The sequence below is a fragment of the Coffea arabica genome, chromosome 2e (assembly GCF_036785885.1).
Source record: "Coffea arabica cultivar ET-39 chromosome 2e, Coffea Arabica ET-39 HiFi, whole genome shotgun sequence".
NCBI lineage: Eukaryota > Viridiplantae > Streptophyta > Magnoliopsida > Gentianales > Rubiaceae > Coffea > Coffea arabica.
The window spans coordinates 3,827,222-3,847,646 of NC_092313.1; the positions used below are offsets into that span (position 1 = coordinate 3,827,222).

At 36.3% G+C, this 20,425-nt stretch overlaps 2 protein-coding genes across 2 annotated transcripts; one reads left to right on the forward strand and one right to left on the reverse strand.

Moving 5' to 3' along the window:
- Positions 1-911: 911 nt before the first annotated feature.
- LOC140036514 (ethylene-responsive transcription factor 5-like) lies at positions 912-2,608 on the reverse strand. The gene has a single exon (XM_072078213.1). It carries the CDS (start codon positions 2,351-2,353, stop codon positions 1,403-1,405), a length of 951 nt encoding a protein of 316 aa, XP_071934314.1. The 5' UTR covers positions 2,354-2,608; the 3' UTR covers positions 912-1,402.
- A 10,104-nt stretch (positions 2,609-12,712) lies between these two features.
- LOC140004601 (ethylene-responsive transcription factor 2-like) lies at positions 12,713-14,017 on the forward strand. Its single transcript, XM_072078214.1, has one exon. It carries the CDS (start codon positions 12,901-12,903, stop codon positions 13,696-13,698), a length of 798 nt encoding a protein of 265 aa, XP_071934315.1. The 5' UTR covers positions 12,713-12,900; the 3' UTR covers positions 13,699-14,017.
- Positions 14,018-20,425: the final 6,408 nt, after the last annotated feature.

A 20,425-nucleotide genomic window follows, 5' to 3' on the forward strand; every position in this document is an offset into this window, starting at 1 on the left:
GTGTGCTCGACAATGTTTTGAAAACCGGATCGGACCGGTCGGGTTTGACCAATTGAATCGTGAACCGACCATGCCTCCGGTCTGGTTCGATTAAAAAATCCAAAGAATTAATTGAATCAGTCAAAACCGGCCAGGAATCGGTTGAACCAATCAAAACCGAGAGGTTCAACCGATTTTTATTAAGTATTTATTTTTTAAAATAAATATTTTAGTTTTATTCAAAATTTTTAATACTAAAATGAATAAAAAAATTATTAAACATTTGAACCGGGATCAAACAGGTTGAATCGGTCGAGTTGTGAACCTGAAGGTTTTTCGGTTCATTATCTTATCCGAATTTAAAAGCATTGGTGTTCGAATCTCAAGCTATGATCCTGGAGACCCGTCGTGCCTCGTGATGGTAATTGGAGCCGAACTTCTAAGAATAAAAGAAAAAAAAAAGTAGTACTAAAACAAAATTTTCTTTCCTTTGACGCAAATACTACGAAGATTCTACATCTTCTTTCCTTTGACGCCAATACTACGAATATTCTTAGAGGCCCTGCACATGTATGGTCCGCTGCAACCAATTTGATTGTTTAGCCATATGACATGACAACAATTCATTCATGGGCTTGGAAGGATTGGCAGCTCTAACTGTGTCTTTATACCCTTTTGTCTTTTTAATAATTGTTTTCCATGCTTCACACCTTAGACTGTTATATTATATGCGTCCAATTTTGCTCAAGTGTTAAAATAGCAGTAGTGTCATTGCCACCGATTCCTGTAATTGACCCAAAAAAGCCATGGACATGGCAGTTGATTGGAAAGCGTCTAAATGCAAAATATACTGGGAAATTTTGCCGTCTCAGGTAAAAATAACTACTACTACATTTTTAGGATGGAAAGTAAGAAGATAAACTTAGAAAATGTTTTCACCAGAATTATATAGCTCAAATTCATATTCTAAACGAATGAACCAATTACAAATGCCACACTACTTTTTCTATATTTACATCCTTGAACCAATTAAAGAAGCTACAAAGGAAAATCAATGTAGATGCAAAACAACAGCTGAAATATACACATACATATATATTTTTCCCACCCCTAATCACCTCAGACTTCATGACTGTCAGGTGCATCTTGATAATCTACTGACTCGCATTTAACAACTCATCCTTAAACTTGGAAGGATCGCTTCGTTGCTTGATCCCGTCATTTGAGGCAGTCTTGGGTTTCAAAGTCCTTAGATTCCTCTATTACTTTTGCCCATCATCCAAAAAGAATTGAATAACTTCCCTTTCTCGATCTTTTTTTTTTTTTTCCTTCAGGTATTTCCCCCCTTTTTTTTTTTCAAAATTTTATTTTTAAAATTATAATATTAATTCGGTGATCCCGTGGATAATTTTGATTTGGTTGATTAGATAACCATGAGCTGGGAATAGCCCAAGCTTGGGTGTGGAGATAGCGGCGATAGAGGCGGAATCTCAAAAATACCCTTCACATCTCCACAGTCCCAAACTGCGGTCCAACTTGACGGCGTTAACGGATCCGTGGGCAAACCACGCTCCTCACCTTTCCGGACGGACGCCGGCGACACCTCCTCCCTCTTCACCTCTTTTTTCACAATGTCCTCACTCACAACATCCGGCTCCCTGGCCCTTTTCCGACCAGAAGTCGTCGCCAGCTCACTTTCCGGCAAAGTATTATTCCCCACCTCGTGTGGGAAATTGAGGATAGCTTTGCTCCCTCTGAGACGGAAGGCCGCCTTATCATAAGCTTTGGCGGCCTCCACGGCGGTATCAAAAGTTCCCAGCCAAACCCGAGACCCTTTACGATTGGGGTCACGAATCTCAGCCGCAAATTTTCCCCAGGGCCGCTGCCTGACTCCCCTATAATGTTTTTTCTCACCGGAACCTTCCTGAACTTTCTTCTGCTCAACCGCTTTAGCCTTAGGCTGCTCGTAGGTGGTGGTGGTATTAGAGGTATTCATTTTGTTAAAGTCCAACAATTTCTTAACGGGAGGAGGAATTGCTATATTCAAAACAGGCTTTCGCTCGCTGAAGCTGGTGGCGGTTTGTCTTGGGTGGTTTGGAGTAGTTAACGCGACGTTCGGCTTCGTTTCCAATTCCATGTAATTAATACTGGAGCTGGAACTGGAGGTTGCAAAGCTGAAAGAAGCGTTGGAGGTTGCAAAGCTTGAAGTATCAGAATCGGAGGAATTGTTAGACTGAGAAGTAGAGAGGTGTGAAAATTGGCTCAAGCGATCGTCTGAAACACAATAGTTTTCCATGAAGGCGAAATCATCAAGAAGATGCTGCTTAATCAGCTCCAAGGCAGAAGTTTCAGTAATTTGGGTTTGGGAGGCCATCCTGGTAGCAGCCAGGAGGATAAGATGTCAAAGTTGTTCTGGGAAGAGGAGGAAGGAGAAGGGATTATCGGTTGGAGTCTTTTTTTTTTTTTGGTTTATTTTTGGATTCAAACCTTTGAGTGGAAGAGAGGGAGTGAGGTTGGGGTGCTTATAAAGGGTCTTCTGAGTTTCGAGCATTAGTGGAAGTTAAGGCCTTCCTTAAGGGGAGGGAGGAGTCTTCACACGAGGCTTCTTGGCTGGAGCCAGGATACTTCCCTCTTTCTTGTTGGCTTTCGCGAATAATCATTTTATTAATTTACTAGTAGGAAAAAAATTGAAAGGATAATCATCCAAAACATGGAAAAGCGGAATGAAGCTGCGTGCGTACAAAGAAATGATATACTCTATGTCTGATGTTACGTGGGTTTTCCTAAATTTTGAAAGCAAATAGTAGTAATTAATAATTGTGGGTGAGGATTGATTGAGGATGACGATGATGATGAGATTTGAGGGGCTGGATCCGGATGATCAATTGGATCATGGATGACGGATGGTCCGCTCTCATTAGTCTTTTGCACTGCCTTTTGGGGGTCAAGTTGTGTTGTTTGGCGTCTTTTTTTCTTTTTTTTTTCTTTTTTTTTATTTGTGGGTAGGATGGATGTTCCGGTTTCCCGGTTACTTCCATTGCGTGCGACCATTATTTTATTCTTCCAAGTCAAGCAAGTTAGAAAAAATGGAAACATGGTGGAAACAGACGAAGACGATACCTCATTTTGACTTTTCTCCTTCCAAACAAACAAAACAAACAAAGAAAAATAAATCTACTACTGTTGCTTACATTTTATTGTTACATGGCATGGCGATACATACATCCTCCGATGGATCGACACTGTTAAGCCCGTTCTCATTTTAAGTTAAACTTATTTAAAGAAATAGATAAATTCTCTTCTTTTTTTCCCTTTCTAATGTTTTTTTTTGGTATTTTGGGAAAAAAATGATGTTAAAATGCGCTTCAGATTTGAACTCTTTTTTCAAGTTGCCCGGAAGATGCAGTTTGGAGGTCAAACATGGAATTGGAATCCTAACTTTCAATCCGGTAAAAGAAAATGGAATTGGAATTGGAAGCTTAAGAGAAAGCGACTATCTTGTCTGCTGCTGCTGCTGCTGCTCCTGGACTGGAAATAAAACCCCCACGACTTCTCTTCTTACTGGACTGATAATGATAGGGCAGAAGAAAGAAACAAATCTAATTTTACCTCACCAGTTCCAAGTCTTCAAGACATGAAAGCACGTGGACCCGACTACTGTACCCAAACAAAAAAAAAATTTTTCTGTAAGAAAATTGTAGTGCTAGACTTCAACGTTCTCATGTTTGTATTTCCAGTCTACAACTGTTGTGGGGACAGTTCAGAGCTCAACCGCACCATTGTACCATCCCACTGGCTGAATATTCTTCTCTCCCTCCTTCTTTCCTGTCTCTTAATTTTTTGGCACTTTTTCAAGAAAATGTTTAGTTGGGGATTAAGCAATAATATTATTGTTTAGAAGCATTAGGGGGAGTGAGTCTGGTCAGGATTCGGTCGATAGAGCTTATGTTCGTTGGTAATCGATTCGAATCTTTGGTAAAGTTGATGTCAAATTGCGCCGGTTGGTGAGCGGGTAATTTGCATGAAATGAAAGTAGCCATGGCTGCCTGCAGCTGGTCACTCACAGATACTTCAGGAAAATTGTGCCTCACATTTTCTCCCCAAAAAAAAAAAAAAATTCCCTCACATGTAAAATAATCTCTCACATATAATAATAATATAATAAATGTACCAATTTGATCCTAGAACCTATTTCTAACTAAGATTGTGTTTGGATTGCATTTTTCATGATTTTTCATAGAAAAATTACTGTAGCGATTTGATATATGTGAAGAAAAAAGGTAATAGAAAAATGTGATCACGGAAAACGACGTAATTTTTCGACCGAAAACGGCAATCCAAACAAGGCCTAAAAATTTCTCGTCAAAAAGCGCATACACAAGTCACATGCCTGTACTTTCACAGGAAAAAATTTGGAAGCACTAGCCCGTTCCCCACAACCCCCTTCCCCGTTCCTCCCTCACTCCTCCTTTCCATTCTTCCACTAACCTGCAATCTCTCTCTCTTTCTTCCTCCTCCCCGTTCCTCCAATCGGACCTCTCCCCGTTTTCTTTTAGCAAGAAATTTGGTCGGAAATAGGCTTTGGGACTAAATTAATACAGTTATTATATGTGAGAGACTATTTTACAACATTTTATATGTGAGGGGCCAAAAACGATTTTTGTTAAAAAATCTTTTGAAATGTGAAGGACCACTTTGATAATTTTTCCTTCTTTATACTGCCATAAATAAAGAAAAACGCAGAACACATAAACGCATCACAAATCACGCTTTGCTGGGATTGGGAAGCACGTGAGCTGACTAAGAGACTTTAAACTTGACTTTTGTACCTCAACGTTATCCGGTATTCAACGTTTTCTTCTTCGTATTAAATCGTTACGCCGTTGCGTAACTAAACTGACTTTAATTGCAATTTTAACGCTAACTCCTTTTAACTCTCCAGCTAATACAAAATACTGCACTGCTCCAGCTCACGACGACAAGTAGCAACGGTCGCTTTCAAAGTTATCAACCTGGCGCTAGGCATATTTCCCCTTTGCCTTCATTTTGAATTGTGATGGGTCCTCTCTCTCTCTCTCTGAATTTGCAAGTTGCGCAAACTGCTAAAACTTTTCTCTCTGAACCAGAACCAGAATCCCCTTTTAACTTTTTTCCCAAATCATAACAGTTGGGCGCCATGGCCTTAGAGCTAGTCATCTTTTAGTCCAGAATTATAAGTCCCGACGGTGTTTTGATACTAATCAACTGTTGGACCCAAAAAAAGTAAGGAAGGAAAGAAAATAGAAAAATCAACATATAATCTTCCAACTAAACCGCTTGATGGGAGATTTAGCCGACATCAACTATTGTCGTTACTTGGCACAATATTTTGATTGATAAAGATTTCAAGCCTCAACTCTCCAAGTCCAATTCCAAAATGGGAAACGAATGACCTTAGTTTTGAACACACTATTGGCACAAAAAGAAAGATACGCAGCAGCAGCAGCAGCCGCGAAAGCAATTTTAACACAGACAAAAATATGCATGAAGAGGAAAAGATCATGTCGTAGCAACAAACTGAATCGGTTGAATAACCTCGAGATAGAAGTTATCGTTTTGTCACCAAAAAAAAAAAAGGAGAACGACCCCAAAGTAGTGGTTTGCATTTTACAACTTTGCTGGAATCTATGGAATTGTGTTGTAGCCTTTCAATCTTTTTTTATGAGTACAGAAAATACAATAATGAGATATTTTTGCACGGCGAAAGAATGATAAAGGTTAAGCATTTTGTCACACTTCCATTGTTGATAGGATTATGGTGGACGTCGGCAGGGAGCTGAGTGAGTAATTAGGGAGCTGAGTGGTAATGATATGAGCACACAATCCAATCGGAAGTGGTTTTACTTGTCCGATTTGTACTTTTACTCTTCTGTGGGTTACGAATGGACCTCTACTTTACGATTGAAAACTCAAATCCCTTTTTTCTTTAGCAAACGAAAAAAGAAAAAAAAAAAAACCTGCCTGCCATGAACAATAACAAGATAGCTAAACAAAACACAATTTTCAGAGATATATACGAGTCTATCGAGATTTTTTTTTTTTTTTTTCATTTCTCCCCCTGTGATCTGAAAGTGTATTACCGACCCGCCATATTAGCAATAGTTTGAATTTCTTTCTTTCTTTTTTTTTTTTTTTTTACAAGAAAGAGACGGGATTGGAAACAAGCCAACCACCCCTACCCCATCGCTGTTGGAAATATATACCATAGCATTAGTTTGAATTTCATATTTTTCTTCATTGGCCAATATGAAACCAAGACTCTTTTGCCTTTAAATAAACTCCCCAAATCTCTCTCTCTCTCTCTCTCTATCTATCTCTTTCATACGAATTGCATAGAATAAAAAAATTTTAAAATATTGTGACAGACTCAAAGTTGGAGTAAATTTATTATGAGTTTTCTTCTTTTTTTTTTTACCGGTTAGCTTTTTGGAGCAAGGCATTTAAAGCAAGTCCCATACCAATGGATCGACTGAGAATTGTATGTGTGTGTACACGAATGGATACCGGGACTAATGTCATGTCTTCATGCGGCAGTAAAGTAGAAAATCTAATCGAAGTACCAAATCTTGACCGAAAAAGATATAACAGTAACTAAATCACTCGTCATTATAAAGTAGATATTTTGTGCAGCTATTTTTTTTTTCCATAAAGTGCAACTCTTTCTGTCTTATTTCCATTGATCAACGCTCTAAAGTCCGTCTCATTTTAATAATTGAGAGAGCAGAATTTAAAGCTAATCTCATCGTCTCATATTTCTCTGTCTATGGCAAATCAGTTGAGTGACGCAACTCCCCTTTTAAATGTCTTGGAGGCAAAAGCCAAAGGAAATTTTTTTTTTTTTTTTTTTAATCTTTGCTTCAATTCTTCAAACTAATGATGTCGAAAAGGAAATCACAGCTCGCATTTTCTCTCCTGTTGAGATCAGTCATTTTCTCTTTCCGTGGAGGAAAATAGAAAATGGAACTTTTCTACTCTACGTACCGTCGCTTTTCAAAGATGTTCAATGCCTCCTCTCAAATTTTTTTTCTTTTTAATTATTTCTCCGGGACTTAATTTGATGATAGTGCTTGAGCCTAATCATCCTCCTGTACTTGATTCAGCTTTTAAGAGCAATCACGAAGATTAGAGGGACGCGACTGAAATAGTTTAACTATTAAGAGAGATAAGATATTAGAATCATCCCTCCCTCGTTGCAAACTTTGGTCTATAATCAAATGAGTTATGTTAAGTCGGTAAAATCCAAGTGGGGCTAAGCTGATTTTGTTGCTGCGCAATTTGTTTTAGACAAAATGACCCATAAACATCAACAGGAGTGACCCACTGGGAATTGGGAAATACTACTGGCATTAATTTATTATGTCCGTTAGCGGCTCCGCTGACTGGAGACTCAAACATTGCGGTGGGGCGCTCGAGGGCTCAAATCATAGCAGCACTCTCAGCTCTGAGAGGAATTGGAAACCGCTAGCCTGGCCGTGGACTCAAATTTGGTCATGACTTGCGACCATTTGAAGCAGGAAATTCAACGTCTGTTTTCAAAGGTTGACTGTTGAAAATGCTACCATTTCTTTGTTCTTAAATTGCAGTCTTTTGAATCTCCATCTGATGATGATGAAACCGGTACTAATTTATACTTTTGTTCAATATAAATTGCGCATGTGCAATCCTGGAAAATCGTCTTATATATTGCAATTAAGTGTACCTGCAGAATTTTCTCAGACTTTTTTACCTAATGATGACTGTTGCTTTAGAGACGAAATCAACAAGAAGCAGGTGGATATTTTAACAAATACCTACACGAAGGTGCTTTGAACCTGGTCCGTCGGGTCGTTGAAAGGATCCGGGCTAGCTATAGGCGTCTTCGGTCTCAGTCTCAGCTTGAGTTTTTATAAGTTTAGGCTTCAAATATTAGTAGTACTTTTTTTTCTCATCTGTAAAATGAACGTGCTTTGACCAGGACAGGCTCCATTTGGATCGAGTACTTTTCACTCAAAGAAAAAATATATATCGACTTCATTTCGACTTAAAAGATACCGAAAGTAAATAATATGGATGATTTCCGTCAGGAAGTCCACAGTCGTCGGATTAAGATTCTGTATACGAGAAAATCTGCTGGGCGCTGCTCGTTGCCATGGAAATTGGAATGTGGAATTGGAATTGAATGATCTTCCGATGAATAGAGTTGGTTTTAACTTTTTTTAAGAGTAATAAAGCAGGATAGGATGGGATGGGACAGGACAGGAGGGGATATCCATTCCATTCTGCTTTGTTTTTTCCATGGAATTTGTTGATCTTTCCTGGTCTTGCATCATCGAAGTCACGGGCTAAGGGCGCAATATTCAACAGTCTTTGGTGGTGCTCTTTTCAGCCTATTATTGCACATTCCACTTCTAAGTTCCTCTTCCATGAAGTCACAGGATCCAGTATCCAAGGTGCATGAAACGCCTTTTCCTTCGTGGTAGCGTAAAACGGGCAGGAAAGCAACTAGTCATAACACACTCATAAGTCACAACTACCAATTTAACCAGGAACTAGTAGCACCAGTACGTAATCGAAAGCTATAACCTGACTCTACTGCAACGAACATTCAAAACCACCAAGGTATATGCCGCAACGGTTGCATAGTGCACTCGTCTGGATCGATAGGTGATTCAATTCCCTCCGATTTTCTGTTGATCTCTTTAAGTTCTACTCTTCCCATAGCATAGAATAATTGTAGGTTTATCGTATCGAAAAAAAAATCAAGGTATATGCCGTAACACTTGCAAATCTCCAACTTCAATCAAATCATTCTTAAAAGTTAAACGAAGACTCGGGAATATATATATATATATGTACGCGCACGTGTGCACACACACTTACACTTTTCAGGTTCTCTCAACTTAATTTATGCAAAGCTAAAATCAGATGTGAAAAGCGACCTTTTGGAAAGGGATTTTTCATCAAAAAATTTGTACGAAAAGTTTTCGGTGAACACATTTTTCAATTACCTTTTTTATGTCACATATATCAAATCAAATCGTTACAATATATATTTTTTTTATAAAAATTTCAGAAAATTGCAATCCAAACACGACCTAAGTGTTTTAAGCTCAACTTATTCCGAGTGGATAACTTCAAAATAGGAAGGAAAAACAACAACAATAATATGTTATTTCAAGACCCTTTAAACGCAAATAATGATGGTAATGGCGTAGTTTTTGAGAATGAATGGGAAATGAACAATGAGTGAGATCAAAGTAAACTCGTTAAAATGAATGACCTACATGATGTGATCATTAATCGCTTCATCCTACGCTTTGCTCAGGTAGCGCGTAATATGCCGCTTGAGGAAAACTTCGCACAAATCCCTGAATCAAAATTGTGGGAAAGAAAAAATGAGAGAATATGCTCTGCCCCAGGTAAATTTTTTTTTTTTCAGCTTTAAGTTATACCACAGCCAACAACATTTACGTTGCTTGAGAAATTGCTCACTTCCACTACTACTGTTTTTCATTATGGGCAGCACTTTTGTAGTCATTGAGGTTAAAAAGGCTGATGAAGCACTAGATGATGGTGGATGTGGCAAGTGCTTTGCAATTACAGATCACCATTATTGTGGATAAACATCAAGGATTGGCTCTTGCAAAACTGCACGTTCTTGGAATCTTAAATTATTAATTTATCTATACCTGAAAGATACCGCCAATTGCTGGCCAAGGTGCATGAAGGATGCTTCCTGCCTACTTCATACTTTTACATTTTTTTTTTTTATCAATGTTTCTTTTAGAATAGATTAAAGAGGATTAAAAATGCTGGATTAATTTGGACATGACCTTTTGAAAACACCTGCTTTATCGATAATGACAAAAGGGCTTACCCATATTATAATCTGCTAATCAGGGATGTCAAAATATCGCACAGTAATTAATCTTCTTTATCTTGCATTTACGAATAAACTATGGAGCATGGAAAACAGATTTAAAGAATGAAGTAAGTCACTAAATCATTTTAGTTGCATAAGGCGTGAGGCAGGAAGGGAGAACATATTTTATTCGCAACCAAGTCGGTAATAGCCCATAAATGTCTTGATTAACTGACGTGTAAAAAAACTCGTTTGGCTGGCAATAAACGATTCCTTTTATGTCGGTCTTTGAAATAGTTGATGAAGATCCTTGGGACATATGACCAGATTTGGTTTTGTTGGTGCAAGTTGAACTTCCATTAGTGTGTGTGGGCTTCTATTCATCAGACCCTTTTTCTGGAAAGCATAAAGGCACCAAAGAAAGCGAAAACAATAATTATATATTACTAATATCTTCTCCGCCGCAAATTTAATAAGAAAAAGAAAAACAAAATCACAAGAGAAAGTGCAACCGTTGTGCGCTTCAAAGCATCGAATACTTTGGTAAGAAAAAAACTTGCACAGTGTGTTTGGATTACTAAAATTATTTTACTTGCATTGCAAATACAACGTTTTACTTTTTCAATCATTTTTTATCTCGCATACATTATATCATCAAAAGTGTTACAATAATATTTCAAATAATCTCCTTGAAAATTCAAGATAAGAGAAGTTAGGACCATCAGGTTGTAATTCCGCAAGATTTATGGTGTAAATGCCATACTTATCGGTTACTAGTTGTTAGAAATGGATCAACAAAGTAGATGTCCATATCTTCCTGTCAATTCAGGTTCGAATTTCTCTTGGAACATTTGCTCGTCGTACAAGGCTTGTCTAGTGCTTCTTATCCTTCTTATGGTTGGGAAGCTATTGCACATGGTGAGGATTATCTAATGTGCACTCTCGGATAGTGGCCGTAGGTTCTCTTATCAACCCAAAAAAAAAAAACAAATTAGATTCAATAAGCATTGCTTGGATTGCCAGTTTTTGTGGCTCTTTTAGAAATATTCACTCCACATATTTTTTCATTCACTATTAATTCTACTTTATATACATCTAAAATGTTATTGTTCTATAAAAAAACTCTCAGAAACGTCCAAAAAGTGCAACTCAAATGGATTTTAATATTTAATGTAGTATATGCATAGAACAACAACTTTGATACAATATCAAATTTTAAATTGAAATTTACGACGGACCAGATGCATATACCAAAAAATCATATAAGTAATCCCTCACATATAAACTTTGTACTTTTTACATTCCGCACATATGGAATAATGATTTTTCATCCCCACATATTATTGTTTAGTACCTTTCGTGTCCCTTTGATGTGAAATGATGAGTTTTCATCTCTTACAAATGAAAAAAAGTACTTATATTTTTAGTCACTCGACTCATCTCTATTTATATTCTTGTCAGAAAAAAAACCATGTGCAGTTCAGTCTCGCGATTTTTATGAGAAAAATTTAAATATCGTAAGTAAAAGGGAAAAAATGTCTCTCCTATGCTTGTAGCCAATAATGTAGCAGCAGCCCTGCTTACCTCCGCCAGTTGTGCTAATGGTATCACCGTCTACTGCCTACCATTTTTTGTCACAAAAATTTAACTCCTCACTCAAATTTTAATGTAGAACTCGATCTCGATATTATTCTTTGCAAAAAATGAACAAATGTGGGTGAAAAAATAGAAAAAAATTGGCTGGTCGAATATGAGTAGGAAGTTGAATGTTCGTGAAATTTAGTGGCCTAAAGTGGTGATGGCCTATGGAGACACTGCCAGCATGGCTAAAGGTAGCCACGATTGTTGCTACATTCTTGGCTAGGAAAATAGGATGAGGAATAAAGAGATGTGAGGGATGTTTTTTCCCTTATTCCTTATTCCTTGCAATCTTCCAATTTTGTTCCTAAAGTTTATGAAGCACGAGACGTACGTGATTTTTTTTTCAACAAAAATGTGAGTAGAAAGAAGATGAGGGGCCAAAAATGTGTATTTTTCATTTGTGAGGGACAAAAAAAAATATCATTTCATGTGTGACAGACGTAAGAAATGAAAATTCATTATTTCATATGCAAGCGGCATTAAAAAAAAGAACAAACTTATATCTGTTGATTATTTGTAATGTTTTTCTCTCCATTCCATAGCATATCTATACTATATATAAAGCCGGAGAAGGGAATTTGGAGTTAAAATCTATGTATACCATGTATAAAGTTTTAGGGAGGGAGTTGGGATTAACATTGAGATTAACTACTTATAACTATCATGATTATTTTTATTTTGAACTATTTAAATATATATTTTCAACATAACTATTCCTATAAACATTATAACTATCAATATAAAATTATATTATAAATAATATTTAAAAGATTAAAATTTACTTTAATAATAAAAATTTTATTTAAAATATATAAATATAAATATTATGTACAATTTTTTGATTGCACAAGCATTAGGTGTGCACCGAGGACTAGTTAGCATAGTGCTGCTTAAGTGTTGGTGAGTCATGCTAGTGACGACAACTGACGTCACTCTCCGGACCTCAGTGTGGATTCCATATCATCCACGTGATGCAAAACACACACTGCCATCAACTTGCCCACTTGCGCTATAATGAAGTTTCAACGAACCTCAGTATATTGGTAAAAAACTCAGAGAAATTTTTTTTTAAAAAATAAAATAAAATAGAATAAGGAATCACAAAAAGACAAAACATACCTGCTTGTGCTAATCCACAAAAATCAATTCCCACAAGGTTCATGCATCTGTTTCTCTCTCCTCCCCACCATACACTACTATAAAACCCCTTCTCCTCCCTTCCTTCCCAGAAGTTCAAAGTTTCCTTTTCTCCTCACTCCTCCCTTCTTCACTTTGTTCCAGCACAGCACTAGCATAACAAAACCCACTTTGTGAAATAAAGAGCTCGTGCAAAAACTACTTCATTTAGTATTTGTTTGGATTATTGGAAATAGTAAGAACCCATAATTTATTGGAATACTATGTACCATCCCATTTCCGCTGAACTCCCACCGGCGAATAGTTCCGGTGAATTTCCGGCTTATCGTCGGAGCTCCAGCTTCAGTAGCCTTGTGCCCTGCTTAACCGAAACCTGGGGCGACTTGCCTCTTAAGGTCGACGACTCGGAAGACATGGTAATTTACTGGCTTTTACGGGACGCCGTTAACGTTGGATGGAGCCCGTTTAATTTGACAGCTTCTAGTGACGTCAGTGTTGACGTTAGAGTTAAAGCTGAGCCGAGTGATGCGCCGGAGCCGGCTACCACTTCGCCTGCTGCTGATCACTGTTCGGCTCCGCCTCCTGCGACTGCCGGAGCGGCGCAACCGAAAGGTAGGCATTTCAGGGGCGTGAGGCAACGGCCGTGGGGAAAGTTCGCGGCTGAGATTAGGGACCCGGCTAAGAATGGCGCCAGGGTTTGGCTTGGTACTTATGAGACGGCTGAGGAAGCGGCGTTGGCTTACGACAGAGCGGCTTATAGGATGAGGGGTTCAAAGGCTCTATTGAATTTCCCTCACAGAGTTGGCTTGAACGAGCCGGAACCGGTTAGGGTGACAGCTAAGAGAAGGTCGCCTGAGCAGGCTGCTTCATCACCGTCATCTGTTTCATCGGCTTCGGAGAGCGGCTCCCCCTCGCCATCGCCCAAGCGGAGGAGGAAAGTTGTTGCGGCTGAAATTTCAGCCAAGCCCGAGCCCGAAGTTGAGAGCCAATCGAATGCGTATCGTCGAGTAAATTGTCAAATGACGCATGTGCCAGTTGGCGAGCAGCTACTGGTAAGCTGAATTTGAGTTGTACTTCGTGGAAAGTTTAAAAAAAAAAAAAAAAAAAGAAGCAAGAAGAACAAAACGCAATGAGTAGTTAGGGCTTGCTTGGTTATGTGTGAATATTAAATTTTTCCCCGTTTTCTTTTTTGAGTTTTTGTTTGGCCCTTTTAAATTCCAAGGGGCCGTGTAAACAATTGAAGCTCAAGCCTTGGTGAAATACTGAAATGTAACGAGGTATTTCCATTCATCTCATCGGGATCCTCCTCCAATATGCCACCTCTCCTCTTGAGAGATTATTGTTAATACACAATTACATAACACTACTATTCACTTGCAATGTCGTATTTTGCTTCACCAAAACGAGTAATTTAACTAACTGTTTTGAACCCACCCCCAAAAAAGAAAGGTCTGTCCAAATCCAGTTTTTCTTTTGGGCCAATTCCGTTGCCAGTCCGTAATACGTTGTGTTCGTACTGGGCTCTTGGTGCAGCAGTGCCAGCCAGAGCCCATTAACTTTTAAAACCCTTTTTTTTTCCAATTCCAAAAGAACATGAAGATAGTTACAGGCGTTGCAGGTGGGTGATATGAATCAACTTCGCAGGGTATGTCGGTGGCATTGGCTGTAGCCTTGTAATATCGTGAACTTTCTATCCTCCTGAACTTTTTACTGAGTCGTCAGGAATCACAATCGCACATTCTTAATCCTAATTCCTACGATTGCAGAGTTTTACTGTTTTGTCTCCTCACACTTGAAGCGTACCGTCTCACAGCAAATATGACGTGGTCTAGAATCACGTGCAAAGGCGGCCATATTCTCGTCTGCTTTTTGTGAGTTGACACACGCACACGTGTAGCGCAGGAAAACCGCGACCTGATACGTACACCCATAACCTGCAACGAACAGAATGAAAGAGCAAAACACAGGCATTTGGTTCAATTGGCGTAGCGGAATGAAAGGCTGCGCTGTCTTTGTAGGCTCTAACAAAATGAACATTCAGTAAATTTGTTGCTAAAATTGTTGATCAGTGTGATGACAATCATGCCCATTAAAGAGTCATCTCAAGGAGATATTGATATAATGGTTAAGGTTAAAATTCTAAAAGTTAGAGACCCTGATTCAATTCCGCTCCAGCTCCCTCCCTCTACGCTTCTTTAATCTTATCTCTCCCTTCTTTTGAAAAAAATAAAAAAATCTTTAAGCGGGATAGAATTTAAAACAGTTCAACCAATATAGAGACAATGAAATGTTATTATATCAATATCCAATTTTGTAACAAGGTATTCCAATCACTTTGAAATGTCGTAGATGTGATGGTTAGACAAGAGCAAGGAAAACATTGACGTAGTTACAATCTCTAAGCGCATAGTTAATTACTCCGCAGGGTTTAACTTTTAACAGTAAATCTTGTTGTCTTAGTAGAAGGAGAGTCACGAAGAATTAACTAATATTTAAGTATACTTTCTAATTTAGTGCATACACTTTCATAAGGGTGATAGTATATATATATACCGTTTGTATAAATAAGATTTGCTCTTATAATCAATTCATAATGATATGATCAATATCAATAGTTTACAACATAACATTTTAGCAATATTACAATCTAATCCACAATTAGTATGATGCCAATAAGGCCAAGGTTTATAAAGTCAAGGTCTCATTTTCTTTTCGTTTGTTTTTTTTCTCTTTTATGTTTAATAAAGTCTCGCTAGGGTATTCTAGTGAAAGTTTTGTCTCTATGAGTGTTTTACTAATGAGAGTTTTTTTTCTCTCTCTTAGACTATTTTAGTGGGCATTTTATTTAATTTTTACTATTTTTTCCTTAAAGAGTTTTTCAAATATATATGCTAGATCTGAAATTTCTTAAATCTTCTCGTTAGTTTTCAATATCAAATTTGAACTTGAACTATTTGGATAGCGAATTTGAGGGAATAGACATGCACAAAAATTTATGGAGTAGTATGTGCAATTGGTTGGATATTATGTTTTATGATCTAGAGTGTAATCATTTATATTTTGTAACTATTAAATCTAATAATGTTTCTAATAAAATATATCTGGAACATGTTCTATGTATTTTCTGTCATTAGTGTAGCGTTCTTTGTCAGTGCTAACGATTTCTAATTGGTTTATTAATAATATTGACTTTTGTTCTATATAAAAAAAAGATGTTTGACACACGTTTAATAACAAAAAATTAAACATCTGAATTAATTAAGTGACACTAAATTTTCTAGGCTAAACTTGCTCCAAAAATAAATGATAAACTATTCACTTAATGTGATATACATTCAAATGTATCAGATTTAGTATTTAACAATTCAATAAGTTAATGGATTCAAATTTAAGATTTTAGTTTTGAAATTTCAATTTTGTCAAATGCAACCTAAGATATGTAGGTAGACTATGTCACTATAACTCACATTTAATGAGGTTAACTTTGAAACCTCTATTTTTTGCAATAACTTGACTGAAGCCTTTCTAGCATATAATTGATAAAAGTATAGGATCAAATTTTTTTATATATTAACAGTGTATACACTATCACTACTAAATACATGATAACTAATTTAAATTTGTAATCCAAATTGTGCATATATATCTTGAATCAAATCGTGATAATGTGTACACTATTAATATACATACATACATACATATATATATAAAATATTAACTCATAAGTATATATTACGATTACATTTATTCTAAAGTTTTGATTGAGCTCTTGACCTTTAACTTAACCATATCTACCCGACTTCTTACGAATTTTTGCATATTTGCTAATTTTAGTTTCCGCTTTGGGTTCCTTATTTTGAATGAAATTATTGTTATTTATCAACAATAAATAGGTATAAAAAATTGATTTTACAATTGACACATTTTCCAAACAAAATTCATTCCATTTTGGATATGCAAGTTTTCTAACTTGTTAGTTTATGTTTAATACAAACGGAATGTGAATTTCCTTACAGGTGATATCAGGATTTTGGACCTTGAACTCTTTCCAAAAAAAAAAAGTACATATAAAATTGAACCTTACTATTACATTGCACATGTAGTGATTTTTTTTTGTATGAAAATGTTTGTATGAGTTCGCCCCCGGTTACCACCACAGATTAGGGCATTTTTTTGAAACTATAGGTCATTTATAGAGATTCTTATAAATCGCCTACCAATACAACCTTCCTATTAGCAGATGGATTCAAACATACTACATTTTGTGAAGAAGTGATCCGTCCTTATTAATTGAACCAACTTATATTAGCCATATATGGTGATTCAATATTCAGTAGTAAACATTTAAGCTGTGACTTTTCCTTATTTTAAATTCCAAAGTCAAGCTTTTGCATTCCGAAATCACATAGGCCTGAGGAAAATTGTCAATCTGTATTATAATTTATATATGATTCCGTCTTCATTCGTCTTCTTCCCCTTGATTGGTAATGAGGTACTTTGACTAACTTGTTGCTAACTCATCACGTAAATAATCATTGAAAATGTGGACAATCAGCAAAGACCGACTCTCCGCCATCATATGATATGATTGCGTCAAATTGAAGATTTCAGTCGAAAACCAGAAGATTTCATAAATTACAGTAATTCGAAAACCAGAAGATTTCAGTCGGTGAAAGGCGTTATAACTTCAAGTCCCACCTGTCACCAATACGAGGACTGTTTGGTGATATGGTAGCTTTTCTCTCCGTTTGCAACCAAAATTTCTGTGCTTGTACTCTTGTCCTTCCGGAGGAGTAGAAAAAAGTACGAAAGTATAATATACAAAAATTCAATATTATATATCATACTATTTGATGCATAACATATGTAAAATTTATATTTTAAATTTAAATTTAGATTATTGATAATATATTCAAATTTAATAATTTATACACTGTCAATATATAGAAAATTAATTCTATGCATATATTTATTTATAATTCTTTTTAAGTAAATATTTTGGGTAAATTCCACTTTACCCCCTTGTGGTTTAGCGTTTTTTCACATAACCTCCCAGTGGTTTCAAAAACTATACATAACCCCCTTATGGTTTGGATTAAAGTGTCAAAGTGACGGAAATGATCATTCGTAACGGCGTCATATAAAATGTCAAAATTACCCTTATGTAAAGTTGAAAATTATTTATTAACCAAGGGGGGTTATGTGTATATTTTGAAAATCGTAGGGGGGTTATATGGTAAAGTACTAAACCATAAGGGGGTTATATGCTAAAATATAAAAAGCATACGGGGTTAATGTGTCATGTATTAATAAGGGCAATTTCGACATTTTTAGAAGTTCCGTTACGAGTGACTATTTCCGTCATTTTGACACTTTAATCCAAACCATGAGGGGGTTATGTATAACTTTTGAAACCATAGGGGAGTTATGTAAAAAAAGGGTAAACCACAGGGGGGTAAAATGTAATTTGCCCAAATATTTTTGACACAGTCAATACAAACCCGCTCTACATTGACCGTTCACCATTTTATATGCCACATCATCAATAAAACTTTGTAACCTATTGCAAGCTTAATTAGTCATCGTAAAATTATCAAAAGGATATAATTATCTATCAACTAAAATTTCCTTCAACCCGTTAAACAAATTATAGAGTTTTATATCGATACAATCCCTTAGTGAGATTTATATCAATTAATCTCTCATGGCCATCAAGCAATGTCCTTCAACCACGCGAGAAACTTACACTCTTTTTCTTCCATATTTCTTGATAATATGGTACAGAATTGCAGTAAACTCCAGCAACGAAATACAGGCATGTTTTAGCATAAGTACTAACAAAGTAGTTCCTTCAATGCTGTCAAGCGGTTGTTTCATTCTTCTTCAATTTATTCTGATATATTTCTTTTGTTCGCGTTAGGCATTTCCCTAATATATGGTTGTTAGGACCAATTTTTTGAAAATCGAACTGACCACCGGTCGAACCGTGAACCAATTATGCTTTGAGTCCGATTCAATGATTAACTCAACAATTCAATTGAATCAATCAAATTCGATCAAAAATCCAATGAACCGACAAAAATCGGAAGGTTCAACCGATTTTCACTAGTTCTTTTATTTTCTAAAATAAATAACTCGATTTATTCAAAATTTTGATACTAAAATAAATTTAAAAAATAATTAAAATTTTGAATTGGAATCCGACTGAACCACGAATCAGAAGCTCGTTCGGTTCACTCTTCGCTCTAAATTTAAAAACATTGGTTGTGACTTCGAAATTTCACGTGAGAAGAGTCAAAAGAATTTGAAGGTTGCCTAATAAACAAGTTCAGCCAGTGGACAATTTGATTCAAGGTGGGAAGGATTTTCATCCCCGTCGGTTATGAGATGATGGGCTGAAATTGAGGCGGTAAGACTTTCGTTTCTATTGGTCATTGACCGAGGGATATTCTCTTCCAATGGTAAAGTGTTTGATTTTTCATAATGGGTAAAGCTTGTGAAAGGCTACGACAGGTTATGAGGTTTATTGTTGATTTGATGGTGAGTCGTAGGGTAAATCTTTTCTACACGTGATTTTACGCTCACGTGTAGAAAAGATTTACTTTATCTTTTCCTTTGAAAATTTGCTTGAACGGTCTTAAAGTCTTCTAAAAAAATTTCAATCTAGTCCCTATAGTTGTAACTAGATCTAAATTTGTTGCGTATTCTTTATACAATTAAGTTTATTAGAGAGTCGAAATTATAAACTTTCAAAGAACGTAATAAAGCAGTACGAGTAGAAGCGTTTTGTGTGCATGCTTCATCGGTCGTTGCATTGCATTATTCAGCTCGTCTTCATTAGAAAATAAGAATTATCAACTTCTAATTTTGTCTTTCTCATTATGCTTTGACGAGTATTTAGAGTGTGCCATTCAATATAGGTTAGTTGCAATTTGCCGATGAAACATTGATCTAATAATCAGGTTAAGATCTCACGTATTAGAGGTCTTGAGCACAGATTCCTCTATATCCCCTCGACTCTACTTAAGTCCCACTCCTTTCATACTGAAAAAAAAAGGAAAAGGTTAATTGCAATTTATGTAAATTAAAAGACTAATGTGGTATGCTAACTCAAAATTTTCCATCCAAAGTATGAAATTAAAAAAAGAAGGATTAATCAACAAATTCTGAAATTGTTTAAAATGGAATTTCTTAAAGTTTTAAATATCGTGGTCGCAATGCAATGGAAGGCATTTAAAGGGAATACAACTGCGACCTGAAACGTCCAGGTTCGGATAGTCGTGTCAGTAGCAGTATCGTGGGGTTCAAACTTCAAACTCTGGTGGTTGAAGTTTACGGGCATCCATCACCCCAGTCTTAATACATGGTCAAGTCTACCTCTTCTAATTCATCTGCTAAGAAGGAATTATTCAATTTGAATGAAGTTAACTGAGAGGAATATCCTTGCACAATCTGCTTTCACACTCGCTGAACAAAAGAAAATCATTACATGCTTTATTTTTCTAGCAAAATAACTTTTCTAATTTATCTATTCTAATGTCGCAGCTACAAAGATATTGACCTTCTCTTTATTCTCTTATTATAAAATACTAGTATTGGTCAGTTAATGCTTTTGCACTTCAAAACTCCCAAAGTCACTCTTTGCTGAAAATGGAAAAAAAAATAAAAATAAAAAAAAAAAGAGTGCACAAAAGTAGTCAGTAGGTTTTAGTCTTCTAGCCACAAAGTAATTTTCGTACTAGTATATGTATTTTTTTTAATATGAGTGAAAGGATTAGAACTCGAGAT

Bases quoted from the DNA above. Each gene is read 5' to 3' on its own strand.
- LOC140036514 (XM_072078213.1), bottom strand. From the start codon at position 2,353: ATGGCCTCCCAAACCCAAATTACTGAAACTTCTGCCTTGGAGCTGATT.
- LOC140004601 (XM_072078214.1), top strand. From the start codon at position 12,901: ATGTACCATCCCATTTCCGCTGAACTCCCACCGGCGAATAGTTCCGGT.